The sequence below is a fragment of the Lytechinus pictus genome, chromosome 2 (assembly GCF_037042905.1).
Source record: "Lytechinus pictus isolate F3 Inbred chromosome 2, Lp3.0, whole genome shotgun sequence".
NCBI classification, from domain to species: domain Eukaryota; kingdom Metazoa; phylum Echinodermata; class Echinoidea; order Temnopleuroida; family Toxopneustidae; genus Lytechinus; species Lytechinus pictus.
The window spans coordinates 51114283-51130232 of record NC_087246.1 but is presented as its reverse complement, the minus strand read 5'-3'; the positions used below and the strand labels follow the sequence as shown (position 1 = coordinate 51130232).

The 15950-nt window shown below is 36.9% G+C and overlaps 1 protein-coding gene across 1 annotated transcript; it reads right to left on the bottom strand.

Annotated features, from left to right (window-relative positions):
• Positions 1–959: 959 nt before the first annotated feature.
• On the bottom strand, positions 960–12234 carry LOC129254044 (GPI ethanolamine phosphate transferase 3-like). Its single transcript, XM_054892496.2, has 7 exons — positions 11325–12234; positions 9513–9678; positions 8820–9032; positions 6655–8269; positions 5939–6135; positions 5213–5401; positions 960–2340 (listed from the first exon to the last, which is right to left on the bottom strand). The coding sequence occupies exons 1-7, from the start codon at positions 12107–12109 to the stop codon at positions 2152–2154; spliced, it is 3354 nt and encodes a 1117-aa protein (XP_054748471.2). The 5' UTR covers positions 12110–12234; the 3' UTR covers positions 960–2151.
• Between the last annotated feature and the right edge of the window lie 3716 nt (positions 12235–15950).

Genomic DNA, 15950 nt, shown 5'->3' with positions numbered 1-15950 from the left:
TCTCGGAATTCGTTGTAAATTGGTACACATAAAATTCACCATGGCCCACGCACAAAACAAAAAAAATTAGTCCAATTGGTCCGTCGGTTCTCGCGCTACGGCCCGCCCTTTTCTCCTTGTTTTGACAAAAATGGGCGTGACGCTCAACTTTCAATGGCCACTGCGTCGTAACGTGTTGACCAATTTTCATGAAACAGGTACCATTTATTAGGAAATTCAGAGGGGAATCCAAAACATGCATCAAATAATGTTTTGGAGCAATTTATAAGGTCGTGACCTTTGACCTTTACTTTGACCTTGAGTTTGACCCCCGGACAAATAATTTTTTAACTTGATTTTCATGTATGTTAATTATTAGTATGATATTGACAAAATATGTTAAAATCAATGATGATATTTTATTTCTTCACCTTTTAAAACTCTTCCAAAGATACCATAAAATTTCACTCTAGTCCTACATACTGATATTCATGTTAGTAAAGTGTTAACCATTTACATGATTTCTTCCAATCTTAAGTTACAGTATGCATGCACATGAAAAGAAATTAAGCTCATCAGTTCACAAATGAAACATTAAACATTTATGCTCATGAATAGGTATCTGTTTAGGCAATTTGATGTTCAGCAATATATGTCATATATGTACATATATATATATATATTCTTGTTAGTAAATAGGCATATACTCAACAATTTGATGATAAAAGTAAACACTTTACTAACAAGAATATATATATATATATGATATATATTGCTGAACATCAAAATGCCTAAACAGATACCTATTCATGAGCATAAATGTTTAATGTTTCATTTGTGAACTGATGAGCTTAATTTCTTTTCATGTGCATGCATACTGTAAGTTAAGATTGGAAGAAATCATGTAACTGGTAAACACTTTTACTAACATGAATATTAGTATGTGGGACTAGAGTGAAATTTCATGGTATCTTTGGAAGAGTTTTAAAAGGTGAAGACATAAAATATCATCATTGGTTTTAACATATTTTGTCAATATCATACAAATTATTAACATACACGAAAATCAAGTTAAAAAATTATTTGTCCGGGGGTCAAACTCAAGGTCAAAGTAAAGGTCAAAGGTCATGACCTTATAAATCGCTCCAATACATTATTTGATGCATGTTTTGGATTCCTCTCTGAATTTCCTAATAAATGGTACCTGTTTCATGAAAATTGGTCGACACATTACGACGCAGTGGCCATTGAAAGTTGAAGGTCACGCCCATTTTTGTCAAAACAAGGAGAAAAGGGCGGGCCGTAGTGCGAGAACCGACGGACCAATTGGACTTATTTTTTTGTTTTGTACCTGGGCCATGGTGAATTTTATATGTACCAAATTACAACAAATTCTGAGACGGTCGGGTGCAACCACTGGGTGAATCCAGATGGAATGACCCTATGTTGTAGTATAACGATGATCAACATCACCAATAGCACCAAGAGCAATATCATTATGAACATGACGATCATTCAATTCATGTTCATCAATACAATAATCATGATCACAGCATGGTCCCGGGGGGGGGGGGGGGGCAGTCAAATATATATTGCGCGTGACCAACAAAAACGTGTTGAAAGGGGTGTTTTTTCAGTTTTGGACGAGGGCCGCGCGTTTACTCATTAAGGGTATCAAAAACTCCAATTTAAAAAAAAAGGGGGTAGTTTTGAAAGACTGGTCAATGGTCAATCGCAGGATCAAACGTATTTAGGGTATGTTTTTTTCCAAAGCTTTTTTTAAGACTAGCCAAACGTGTTTAGGGTATGTTTTTTTTCCCTAAGCTTTTTTCCCGGGGTCATATTCTGGCGACAACTTGTTTAGGGGCCAAAATGTGTCAATAAAGCCTGCGAAACACTTGTTTAGGGGGTTATTTTGCACACAGAGAAAAACTTGTTTAGGGGTGTTTGGAAATAATTTGGCCACGCGTGTGTATAGCAATATATTGGATCTAGTTATTTTAAAAGATAGATGTAGTTCATGCACAACAGAACAAAGGTAGATAACTCTGTCTCTTTAATCTATACTGATTTATATAGCGCAGAAACTATGTGCATATATTCTACTGCGCTGCAATTAAGAGCTAGTGAAATGCTTGAGAACAAATTTAGAAAAGGGGGCTTTGGCATCATTCAAGACTGGATTCTGCTGATCCATGTGGCCAGACACCGCTGCATGTAGGCGAAGAAGAGGAATGTGATGAGAACGGATGGAACGGTTACACCAAAGGCCACGCCCTGGAAGATAAACCTTGGAGCAAAGACATTCCAAGCCATCAGATGACGACGAAGGACGGCTGCTGCCACCATTGTACCTACAAGCTAGGTGCAACAAAAATGAGAAATGAGAAATGAAATGCCAAGAGTGTAAGTATTGTGAGTATAATTATGTATGTCTGGAAACCTGTGTATATAGAACAAAAAATTGTGGGTGGGCTTTATTACAGATCAACCTGTTGACTATCGAATTCTGTAATCCATTAGGTTGTACAGGAAATACTCAATATGGTTAAAGTTTTCTGTCCATTCAATAGCGAGTTTATTGCAACTACTACACAAACTCTTTCTGGAACATTGAGAATTTATTGAAAATGCCCATCAAATCACAATGAAAAGATAAGAGGTCATTGTCCAATATGGTGAAACAGGATAGCAGATCATCCTAAGATTCTCAGCTGACAAAAAATTGCAATTGTGTCAGATTAGAGGTCTTTATTGAAAACTGGTGAACCGGGACGCGTGTTTTTTTACCGTACCGCTAACGCGTCAGATTCTCTAATTTCATGCAGCAGAGCGTCTTGAGCAGAGGCCATTATTGCTTTCGGTACGCAAAAAAGTGCAATACCACGGAAGTAGAATTGTGCAATACGCATGCGCGTGGACTTTGCCTCAATCAAAAAAATCTTAACCTAAGGTTAAGTTTTTGAAATGTCATCATAACTTAGAAAATATATGGACCTAGTTTATGAAACTTGATCAATCATAAGGTTAATCAAGTATTACTGAACATCCTGCTTGAGTTTCACGTCACATGACCAAGGTCAAAGGTCATGTAAGGTCAACGAACTTTGGCCAAATTGGGGGTAGGCGTTGAATTACCATCATAACTTCGAAAGTTTATGGATCTGATTCATGAAACTTGGACATAAGAGTAATCAAGTATCACTGAACATCCTGTGCGAGTTTCAGGTCACATGATCAAGGTCAAAGGTCAATGAACTTTGGCCAAGTTTGGGGTATTTGTTGAATTACCATCATAACTTTGAAAATTTATTGGTCTAGTTCATAAAACTTGGACATAAGAGTAATCAAGTATCACTGAAAATCCTGTGCGAATTTCAGGTCACATGACCAACGTCAAAGGTCAATGAACTTTGGCCATGTTGGGGGTATTTGTTGAATTACCATCTTATCACTGACAAGTTTTAGGTCACATGATCAATGTCAAATGTCAATGAACGTAGTATTGTATCATTATATGAATGGTGTTTTTTGTGAATAATTATTTTATAGTAGTTTTCAAAGTCAGCACTGCTGCTATATTGAATCGCGTGATGCAGGTGAGACCGCCAGAGGCATTCCACTTGTTAGTGATTGCAGTCATTATATTGACACGAGTACACATGTATAATAATTATATTTATATCGAGGTTTTTACCTGACTGCTAAGAAAGCACGAATGTCTGTGGCAAGCAACCAGGGGACCGACGGCTTAAGGTCCTCTCCGAAGGACCTGATAATGAGGATAAATTGGGGTGTATTGTAGTGGTAGTTTGCAAAAAGCCCTTCCCAATCTCCAAATTCGTGCAGATTTATTCTATATATATACTTAGAAACAAAAACTAAACTACCCATAGTAAATAATCTGCTCTATGTATTGTCTCAGATCTCATAATTTAAAGGGGTAGATCATAGTGGTTTTGATTTTTCAACCATCATGCTAACATTGCATTTTTATGGAGTGGAATATTATTTAGCAATTTCAGAAACCATAAAAAAATAGATTGCTTCTTTACGCTATTAGAGATGAATTTGATTAAATTAATTAACAATCGATTATAATTATAATCGGTTAAAAAAAATTCTCCCAAAATAAGGATGATAGCTAGTCCATAAGTTCTTGATCGCTAATGACAAATTAACATAATTCAAACATATGCATTACCCCAAAATAGGCCAATCAGCGCATAGCATGTAAATAATGGTTATTTTCATATTGTAATTATTGTCGGGTATACCCAACTGTTAATTACAGTAGTTTTTTCTTCATATTCCAGCCATTTCTGAACAGATTTTCTTCAAACCAAAGGCATATTTCTTAATAGATGATAGTTCTGCTTCAATACCCATGGTAGTTTTCATCCTCCCTCCCGAAGTAGTTATCAACCTGAAGCACCCTCTACCCCATATACTGAACTTCCCCTTTAAGGGCAGTGTTATACTAATTTCAATATCAACTCAGGAATAGAGAGGAATGTATCTATGACGTAGTTGAACTCGAAGATAGGCCTACATGTAGCTAGCTAAGGTACTTTTGTATAGCACACACGCGAGATGGAGATAGCTGAGGCATTTGTAGACAGATAACGGCCTCTGCTCAAGTCGCACTTTGGCATTAAATTAGAGAATATGACGCGTTAGCGGTACGGAAAAAAAAAACACGCAACCGGGACAGCATATCGTCCTAAAAAGAAAAATTGCAAATATGTTGTTTGTCCAGACTCCAGGACGACACTGCTGTTTTGAGTAGTTTGAAATTGATACCTCAATCAATCAAAGTTAGAAAGGGATATTTTTAATGTATACAATGGCCTCTATTATTCAAACTTGAGTTGATCGATTAAACAGTACTTCAGTAATTGCGAGAATAATATATTCTAAGTAATGCGTACACTGACCTCATGATCCCCCCCCCCCAAAAAAAAAAAGCTAAGATCATTGGCACTCCCATAAATACATGAACCAAGTTTGAAGTTGAACACTCAAATAGTTCTTTAAATTTATGTGAGAATGAGATATTTCTGTTACATAAATAATGACCTGTGACCTTTGATGCCTCCCTAACTACTCAGATCATTTACATTTCTATATGAGTACTAGGACCAAATTTAAAGTTGATCTGTCAAATAATTCTTCAGTGAGTTCAATCAAGTTAGGTACAATTATGTCTTACTGGGGAAGGGGGAATACTCACATCACAAGCCTGGAAGATCAGGAACATGGTAGATATCTGAAACAGCGCCCTCATAGCTTGATCTGAGTTAGTATGAAGATTGAGCTCTCCCTGTTGTTCATCCTCAGTGACGACTTTATTCCCTGTCACCCAGAGACCACGTGTGAACGGCCATATGAGAATCAGAGGAAGCATGGCAGCAAAGAAAATCTTTCACAAGAAACATACATATATAGAATTTTCAGATCAGATCATTTGAACACATGCCACAATAAATTTAAACCAATCCAACTTGGCATGGAAAGGTTATGGGCTTGATCTTGAGCACGGTTCTAGTTAACTTAAGATTCTTTGTTTCTTTCTTTTCCTCTACAATTTCCAATAAAATTATTGGTAAACTGCAGTTGGCTTTATGCATTTACACAATTTTTCCTCATCATTGTGGATTTTTTTTCCAGGAGCGGGGGGGGGGGGGGGGGGGGGGGGGGGATCTGACACACATTTAGGCATTTCTGGGATATTAAAGGTACTCTTATGCAAATCATAAGATTTTATTTAAATCAATCTTAGATATTTATTCAACTGGAACAAAGAATGAATTCAATCAACAACACTGGAAAGAGGCCCAAGTAAGGACCAAATGAAGTTTGGATTAAATAATAGTTCTTTCTGCCTTCCTACAATTCAACATTCAGTGTAATTTATATTCTAGGGGATTTGTTTAAAGGAGTAGAACATTAATCATACCTGTGAGCCAAATGTATTGAGACTGACTAATGTAGCTGGAATGAAGTAGAGGTAGCGAGGAAAGTCACTGTTAAATCCGACGTAAGCTGATTCAAACTTGATAGCGGTGAATGTAGCTTGGTGTCCAGTAGCAAAGAAGTATTGTGATGCAATGAGGGACCAGACACCTATAACATACCATGGGACTACATAGAATCCTAGTCAAATTGGGAAAATATAGGAAGATTGAAAATGAAAACTGGAATCAACTATACTTCAAATAGTAGTTTTCATTATAAATTAACTCAACTTTGTGTTGATTTGCAAGAAATATTTATCCACATGTTAGTATGTATTTTTTTCATTAATTACTTTCTGAATTATGTGCATATTAAAATGTCTGTTTGGTGTTCACACTTCATCTATAACACAGCAAACCACATTTTGAACTTTACCTGAGACACATTTGTAGTTAAAATAAACCAAAGTGGATCAGCTACACCAAGTCAAAAAGCAAATGTCAATCTTATCTGAGCCCCAAAACAAAACTAAACTGTTTGTTCTCTATATGTAAATTTATCTGCATTTGTATAACAGTACATAATATAATTCATTGTTTGTTTCTCTATTCGGGGCAAACTAATGATAAAGGCACCAGAGTTCCTTGTTTTATATTTGTTTCAATATGAAGGACTGAACAAAACTCTATCATTTAAATGTGCATGAGATTTACTCACCCATTTTATACAATTCTGGCATTGCTCTTAGTGCAGTCAATTGCTTTCTCCTTGTAGCAGCATAAATCTCCAAGAAAAGAACCATCTCAACCACCATAAGGAGTATAGAGCTGGCTATGCCATCCGCATTCAGGAGAGATAAAAGGAGAACCATTGAGACAAGAATATGCAAATACGTGGCACTGAAGACTGTTCCAAGTCCATACACCAATGGGGGTTGCTCCTCAGTGTCAGAGTCTTCAGCAGTCCTTGAAGATTTAGAACGTTCTGAGACTCCTTTATTAGCAGTATCACCGAATTCAGAAACTGTATCTTCATCTGAGTGCACTGAGACATCACTCTGGGAAAGGATTCCTTGTGTAGATTTGGATGGTCTCCTCACAAGGAGAAGGTTTAGAGGAAATCCCCACTGCAGGATGACAGCTACTGCGATCATAACGTATGCGACCTGAGGAAATACTACCTGTTGCCATTCTGGAGACTGTTCTCGCAGCTTCTCAGGAAGTGCCTGTTGTCCCCAGAACATACAGATGCAGACACTGGCTAGAGGGATTGCATAGCGGATGGAGTACACCTGTCCTGACAGGTTACTCAAGTTACCTTGCTGCGACAGGTGGTAGATGAGGGCAGATGGAATAGCCGCAACAGAGCCAATAGAAAGTAAGAATCGGTAGCTCCGTAAACTGGACTGTTCCGATGGTATGAGAGATAATGGTGGAAGGAAATCTGAGGGAGAGCACCAATACTGCTCTTCCCGGCAGGAGACAAACAAACTACTACATCTTACACACACTAACGCTGCCAGTCCAAGCATGATCATACGCATAGCTGGACTTGATATAAACTTTTTTAATCTGAAGTTACTCTTCATATATCCATGTTCTTTTTCTGAATAAAATGACTTGTAGTTTTGAAGTGAAAACACTAACACGTAAAATGTTAATATTGATTGTACAAAGAACACTATTGCTCGTCCCTCATTGATAACATGACTATTAGATGTAAGGAAAGCACTGTGCAAAACTATTGGTGATATTACTAATAAGGCTTTAAATACAGATGTAAATGTTAAAGACCCCAATAACCTGGACACACTGATATTGGACACTTCTAAAAACAGTTGAAGCATCATGATGAGAATCGATGTGAAACCTGGGATGAAGATCAGACAAGTGGCTGTTGACAAGATGGTACTCTGTGAGAGCAGAAAGCCAGAAACACTAACACACACTGTCCAGGTGACTAGCTGCTTGATCAGACTCTGCAGAAGATCATCCATCTTTTCTGGTTCAGTATAATGTTGCAAGGTGACGATCGACACACCCATCATGATGGTCAGTATCATAAGACCAAGTCCTTGATAGACAAAGACCATCTCAAACTTGGCCCATACACTACGACACATCTCCCTGACACCGAGGATGTACTCCAGGAAGTGTTCTTCCAAGTCAAGTAGAGACTCCTCTGTGACTGCCGACATAGATTCTGCAGCCATGAGAGCTTCCAAGAGGTCCATCTGATCTTCTGTTTTCTGATAAAGAGTTTCTAGCTGGGAATAAACTTCCGCAGGGAAATCCCCAGCTACTTTGTTGTAGGTTGTAATGTAATGATGAATCTAGAAAAAAAGCAAGAATATTAAGCAAAGACATTCCTAATATCTCTTTGCAGCAATTAGGATTTTGAAGAGAAAAAGCATCCACTTCAGAGTTGCAAGAAAATGACTTTCAAAGGTCTCTTTGATAATTTTGTCCTGTTTTAAGATAAGTAAAATCAGTTGCAGTAAACACTTGATTCATGAGAAAGATTCTTCCAGAATCCTTTGACATATAATGCATATTTTCAATTCATACATACATACACTTGGGTGGTCATTTTACTGGATTCTGTACGAACTCATTTTTAAATCGTTACAAGTGGCATTCACCTTTACTATGTCAAGAGTTAAATATATGATTCCATTCAAGTTTTACAGATAATTATATTTCAAGACTGACAAGTCATCTATTCAGAGCATCACCTGGAGAACATGTTTGCATCTGCAATACCCCATGAATTTTACTGTTCTCCTTGAGCTATTCCAAGCAAAAGGAGTATTAGTTGAGGTCTTAAAGGTGCCTGCATGCATAACTGATAATCTTCCAATATGAATCTTTTGATCAACCTACCTGTTTGGCATTGATTCTAGATGCAAATAATCTATGTTTTATATACTGTTGATTGTCTGGAGAGCTGGGTGCTTTAGTAGTTTGTACTGATGGTGGACCAATTGAGAAAAGAGGAGAAATGATTGCTCCAAGATTTGAGAATGGGATCGAGACACCCAGCAGAAGGGAGAGGGTTGGTACAAAGTCAATCTGAGAGACAACATCAGGTATCCTCTGTAAACAGAAATAAATTTAACCAATAGAGTTTAATCTACATTAGTGACCACCTGTTAAACAGACCACATGACAGTGAAGGTTGAATTTTAGTAGAGCTACAGTATCGTTGAGTAATTGACAATGAAATGAAATTGGGTACAGTTTCTCATTATACATCTGATGTCTCATCCTAAAAGTGAACAATCACCTTGCATTGCATTCTAAAACTACTCCCTGATATACGTTATTCATGTACAGTATGTATTTATTTATTTATTTCATGTCTGAAGAAGGGGCTGATGATCCACTCTTCCTTAAGTTGATAATCAGGAGAATGCTTTCAGGGAAATGGTTTCAATACAAAGATCAGGAAAATGAATGTTAGACTGTGTTGCACTCAGCTTAAAGATTACATTAACTGCATTTTCAAACAGCTACCTGGTTTTTTTTTTTCTTACGATTACGAATACAAAAAGCAGTCACAGAAAGACAACCTACCTTGGCCATGATATCCCTCTTAGCAAAGATCTTCCTTGGACTGTACATGAAAATTGCAGAAGAGCGTTCCTCTGGAGTGTCTCCCCCATGATCTCCTGATTTTGTCATTCCGTGATCACCAAGAACAAACAAGATGGTGTCATCTTCCAAGCTCTGCATTACAGATCTGTTATCAAATACAATGACAAAAATACTTTTGATTATCAGTAATAATAAAGCAGGGCTTTCATCAATCCCTGGCCATTGGAGACCATGGCAGTGGGCGCCTCATTGACTGACCTTGCAATCCCTCCCATTGGCCTTGGTTATGTCAGGGTTTTTTTTTGTTTTCATTTTTTCATATATGTACTGTATTCACAGAAATTTGCCAGATAGAAAAAGGGCCTCACAACGGTAACCATTACTTCCAAAACCTTAAACTTAAAAGAATAATATCACCACTCTTGTCAGCACTGAATACGGTAACATCCAATGCTGGTGGAGGACTTACGGAAAGGGAACTTGTGGTCGAGGTCTTTAGGGATAATGATTATATATGTAATATGACTATAATATAAGGTACAAGGCCTTGCCTCAAAAGTATTGAAATTTAAGGCCTGATAATTGGCTTTCATTTTCTGTACATAAGAAACGATTCTGATACTCTGCAATTTAGCATGGGTGTTAAATAAGGGGCAGGCACTTCAATTCATTGATCAGTCTGCAAGAATTGTACCTCATCTGAGTGGAGTATTATGACAAAAGTACCAATTGTCTTAATTTACATTGTAAGTTAAGGGCTACAAGTATTGACAATTACACTAAAAATTTCTCTTTTATAAGGGATTTGAATCAATCCAACAATATATACCAATTGTTGGAAATGGGAGAATCATCCAATTCTTTGGGGTTTTTCCCCCAGAACAAAAGTACATGTATGTATATATCTTCAGTTACATTTGGAGTAATTTTTGTGTAATTGAAACATCATAACATGTGTGATTGATTTAAAGGGATGGTCCGGGCTGAAAATATTTATATCTTAATACATAGAGTAGAATTCACTGAGCAAAGTGCCAAAAATTTCATCGAAATCGGATAACAAATAATAAAGTTATTGAAGTTTAAAGTTTAGCAATATTTTGTGAAAACAGTCGTCATGAATATTCATTAGGTGGGCTGATGATGTCACATCTCCACTTTCCGTTTTCTTATGTTATTACATAATATCATATTTTTTTCATTATTTCATACTTGTGTGAATAATATGTCTCCCTTATAATAAAATAAGTTGCAGCAATGAATATCTAATGCACTAAATCATGTGTCAATCCAATTTTTCTAGTTCTTGGAGGAAAAAATTTGAATACCGGTAAACCTAATTTTATATAATAAAATACAAAACAACAAGTGGGGATGTGACATCATCAGCCCACCTAATGAATATTCATGATGACTGTTTTCACAAATTATTGCTAAACTTTAAAATTCAATAACTTTGTTATAATTTGTTAAAATCCGATTTTGATGAAATTTTCGGCATTTTGCTCAGTGAATTCTACTGTATTTATTAAGCTAAAAATACTTTCAGCCCGGACCATCCCTTTAATAAGCTGTTATGGAATGACTACATGTATACAGAAATAACTATTTGGAAAATCTTTATCAACCCTGACATTATTTAAAAGACTTACAATTTTGAGAAATTTCAGTAGACCTAAAGAAGTAAAGATTACTGTGAAAATACCATTATTTAGTCTAAGAATCAAAATGCAATGAGTCAAACTTTAGATAATATGGATCCAGTCCAAGTGCCTTAAACAATAATCTTACTTAATCACAGAGTTCATCTGGGTCAATTTCTTCCCCATCGAAGGGTGGTACGGACCAAGAGAATGACCACAGTGATCCACGCCGAGGAAGTGAGCGATCACCACATCCCAGTCTTTCTTCCTAATTTCAGGTAGCAGTTTAGTCAGAATTCCTTCATCCACAGAGTGCAAATCCTTAACATTGAAAGAAGGAAAGGGAAATGCTTTATTAAATTTCTTGTTGAAGAGCGTCATCCATGTATCGTCACCCATGAATGTGACTCTCTTTCCTGCTTGCACAAGTTGGTCAACGATGTTGTCCTCTGATATTTCAAAGCTAGCAAAATTTTGTCCGGCATCTACAAATGTTGGAAGACTACCAGTTGTGATACCTTTCAGTCTCTGTAAAGTTGTGGTAGGAGGATCAGCTAGCGACTTGAACAAGATGGACTGTTCGGGAAAGTTTGTAACCGTTTCATGAATTACTGGCATTTTATTTTGAAAAGGAGCAGCTTCTGATGATGGGAGGCTCGTGTTAAACAGTGTAAAGTCGTATCTCAAAGCATCAATAAGCAATACTACAGCTCTTTTGAATCGAACATGGGTGCACGAATCCGCAGCGGCTTCACCCGGACCACTGCCATGTCCCGCGCCTGGAGCTCTGGCGGAGTTACCACACACGCTCTCGCTCTTTTCAGCAATCTCTATTCGAGTTAAAAGAAAACCTTTCGTGAAAAGATACATTCCTCCAAAGTACAGCAAGGCAAACCAGATGAGCATGAAGAAAAGTATCCTTGTAGATGCCATGATACTGATAGTGTATATCGATCGATGTTTTCAAACAGAAATTGCCTTATAAACAGATAAATGTGGCCAAGTAGGCGCTCATCTCAGCTGGTGCCGGTAAAGCCGGATGGTAAAATTACATTTCCGTTATCTATAATATAGCGCTATAATATACACGTGAATGACCTTTGACCTCGATCAGAGGGTAGCCGCCTAGTCTCGATCCACCAGGCGGGGTTAATGTTATGAAAGTAAAAACTAACTTATCCTAACGATGACGTCATGTATAGGGGTATAATACTCGGACATATGTGAAATACATCTCTCCTCCATTTGGCCTCACACCATTACAGAGAGAAAACATCATGAGGTATATCACTATTTCAAGATTTATTTGTGGTAGTCACCTCGGGCTCAGTGCCCTCTTTTAGAAACGAAACAATATGTAAATATAATAATGATGATAATGTTAGATTTATTAAGCGCATAATAATTGCAATAATTACAATGCGCTTTACAATGAAATATAGTAAACTAAACTTATACCATCTACAGTAGCTACAACAATAACTCAAGAGTCTATAAATAACAAAATAGCATACGTAATATGAGGAATTAAAGAGGTATAATATCAGGGGCGGCGGAGCGAAGTTGAAAGTGGGGAGAAAGGGGCACAGAAAACATTCGAGAGGGCATTTTTTTGTGTGTAAATATTGGCACTATTAGGCCTATATACGAGAAAGGGCACTTAGACTTAGTAACACCTAAACGGGTCCTCCTCAGGTGAAAGGGGGCACAGTACACGTCCGTGAGGGGCATAGTTTCTTGCATGAACATGTTTTCAGTGCTTCAAGGGGGGGGGGGGCAGTGTGCCCCCGCCCTCCCCAGGATCGCTGCCTCTAGGTGATATACCTTTTACCTTTATTGATTCAGTAGCAAGTTTGGGGCATATTGCAGTTTTACACTTGTGCATGCATGTAGGTAATTAAAGGACAAGTCCACCCCAACAAAAAGTTTATTTGAATATAAAGAGAAAAATCCAACAAACATAACGCTGAAAATTTCATCAAAATCGGATGTAAAATAAAAATAGCATGCATCCCTCTCCCTATCTCTATTTTTCTTTCTATATTCTAGGCAGTTGTCATCGTACTATTGTCCACCCTCATTACCTGTGTTGTGTTGTGTCGTGTTATTGTATTATATTGATTTAATTATATTTAATTATATTGATTATATTGATTTAAATATATTTGAATCATTGAATATGTATATTATTTATTCAATGTTGAATTTTGTTCATGCTTTTATTTGAATTGAATTGATTTATCATGTAATTATTTGTATTATGTTGAAGAATGAAAATAAATTGAATTGAATTGAATTGAATTGAATTGTCTTTTGTCTCTGAATTTCACAATCCCGTTATACAAGATTTTTTTTGCCCCTTTCGTTATCTTCATGTACTCCTTTATGTATATTTCAATATTCTTTCTATCCTAACTTTTTGAGGGGTACACATTTTACAAGCTTTGCTTTTCAGTGGACCCCTCCATTCTTCTCATATATGATTATATTGATTTAATTATATTTAATTATATTGATTATATTGATTTAAATTTGACATGCATATTAATTTATATTTGAATCACTTATTGAATATGTATATTATTTATTCAATGTTGAATTTTGTTCATGCTTTTATTTAAATTGAATTAATTTATCATGTAATTATTTGTATTATTTTCGCTTAATTTCACAAAACAGTTATATGCACATCCTGGTCGGTATGCAAATGAGGAGACTGATGACATCATCCACTCACTATTTCTTTTGTATTTTATTATATGAAATATGAAATATTCTTATTTTCTCCTCATAGGTCAAGTGAAACAACAATAATTCCTCCCTTAACATAATGGAATTAGCATTGTTTAATACTATATGGTTCAGTCAAGTTGGTCCATATTGTAAAATTTGTAAAAAATTAAATAAATATGTATAATTCAAACAATAAAAAACAAAAGAAATAGTGAGTGAGGGACATCATCGACTACCTCATTTGCTTGTCAGTGAGTTGAGCATATCACTGTTTTTCTTTATAGTTGAAAAAAAGCAAAATTTTAAAATGTCATTACTTTCTTATTTTACATCCGATTTTGATGAAATTTTCAGCGTTATATACTAGTTTGATTTTTCTCTATATTTATTCAAATCAACGTTTTCCTGTGGTGCACTTGACCTTTAAATCAGTGAAAATGTATTTTGGAGCAAGTAGGCTAGCTTAGGCCCGCTTAGGCCTACGGCTAGTCTGCCGGCACAGACCCTGATTGAAACATTGATCAGCAAGTGTGTCTCCACGCAAAGACTAGCACATAAAAAACTTGCTGTTTGCGAGATAGGCTGCATATTCAGACCCTTAAATTAACTTAACTCGAGTGAATGGTTGCACAACAGACTAGCCTACGGCTTAAATAGTGGATGCCTGAGTGAGTTTACTAATCAATTGTCATATCTTTTCCGTTCTTTCAAATTTCGTAGGGGGTATCCCTTTAGAAAATGAAAAACGAACGCACCCTCCACGGACGTGACACGTCTCCTTGGAATTTACAAAAGCATTTTCAAATAGCCACCGGAATAGCCAGCACGAGATCTAGACTTTATCTATCTTCATTATAATTTATTCTGTTCTTCTTATTTGGAAGCCGCCATATGCAAACTGAAATTCGGAAGAGATCAGCTAAATGCATTACGATAAGAAACAAAATGTTGACCATTGGATCGGGCATTGGATATTCGAACGGCTGATGCCACATTTTCTGTCAACATGAATGAAATTGCGATAACACGGCTGAAGCTCTGCTGCATTCCCTCGAAGAAATTTATGAAGAGCGCCACCATATACTCGTGAACGCCTATCACGTCGGTCCTAAAAAAAAATCATTTTAAACTGACCCCCACAATTTCACATTTTATTCTTTTGCTTGAGCAGAGTGCGTCGTTTTAATTGTCAGAATCTACTCGAAAGAACCAGCTCACTCCCGACATAAATAAATGAAAAGTCCCTGTGAAAAGTCTGGAAAGAGTAACATTCATTCTTCATGATGTCCCTCAGTTATCGTGAAGTGAAATCACTTGCCCTCATCAACATCATATAACACCATCATAACACCAACAACCATCATTATCAAGCATTTTGAATATATGTGATTTTTTTTTTGGGGGTAGGTCGCTAATAAGCTCCCTTGCATAATATTAGGGCCGGTGCATGGGGGTGAGCGGATCGAGGCCTAGCCGCATGGTAATTAGAACATTAATCTCCAAGGCACACAAAATGCTGCCCATCATACTTTATTGAATGAACCAACGTTGAAAATTTAACAAGCTCACAGAATCCCCACCAAAATTTTTAGTCTATACCCCCCCCCCCCCCCTAGAACCGCGCCTGCTGCTATACGTAAAACTAAAACTGAACTGAAAAACCGAAAGCTCCTTGGAAAACTGAGGATAAGTGGCCCGGATAAGTGGCTGCTAAATGCCTGTGATTGAAACCTGTCCTATAAAGTGACCACCAAACTGTCTCCCGTTTGAAAGGAATTTATGTTTCAGGACCTGTAGAAGACCTAGGGCGGAAATCCCTTCCAAAAGGTAGGGGGGACAAGGGGCTGGGAAAAAAAAAGGTTATCACCCCAAATTTTAGGTCATTTCGACGAAAATAAATTTGACAAGCAAAAAAAAAAAGGGTTATCATCCCAAAAGTAAGGTCATCTCGTCCTAAAATACATGTTTTATTTCGATTTTGAATGATGTATTTCACAAATAGTAGGGGGGACCCCGGGGGGGGGGGGGGGACACGTCCCCC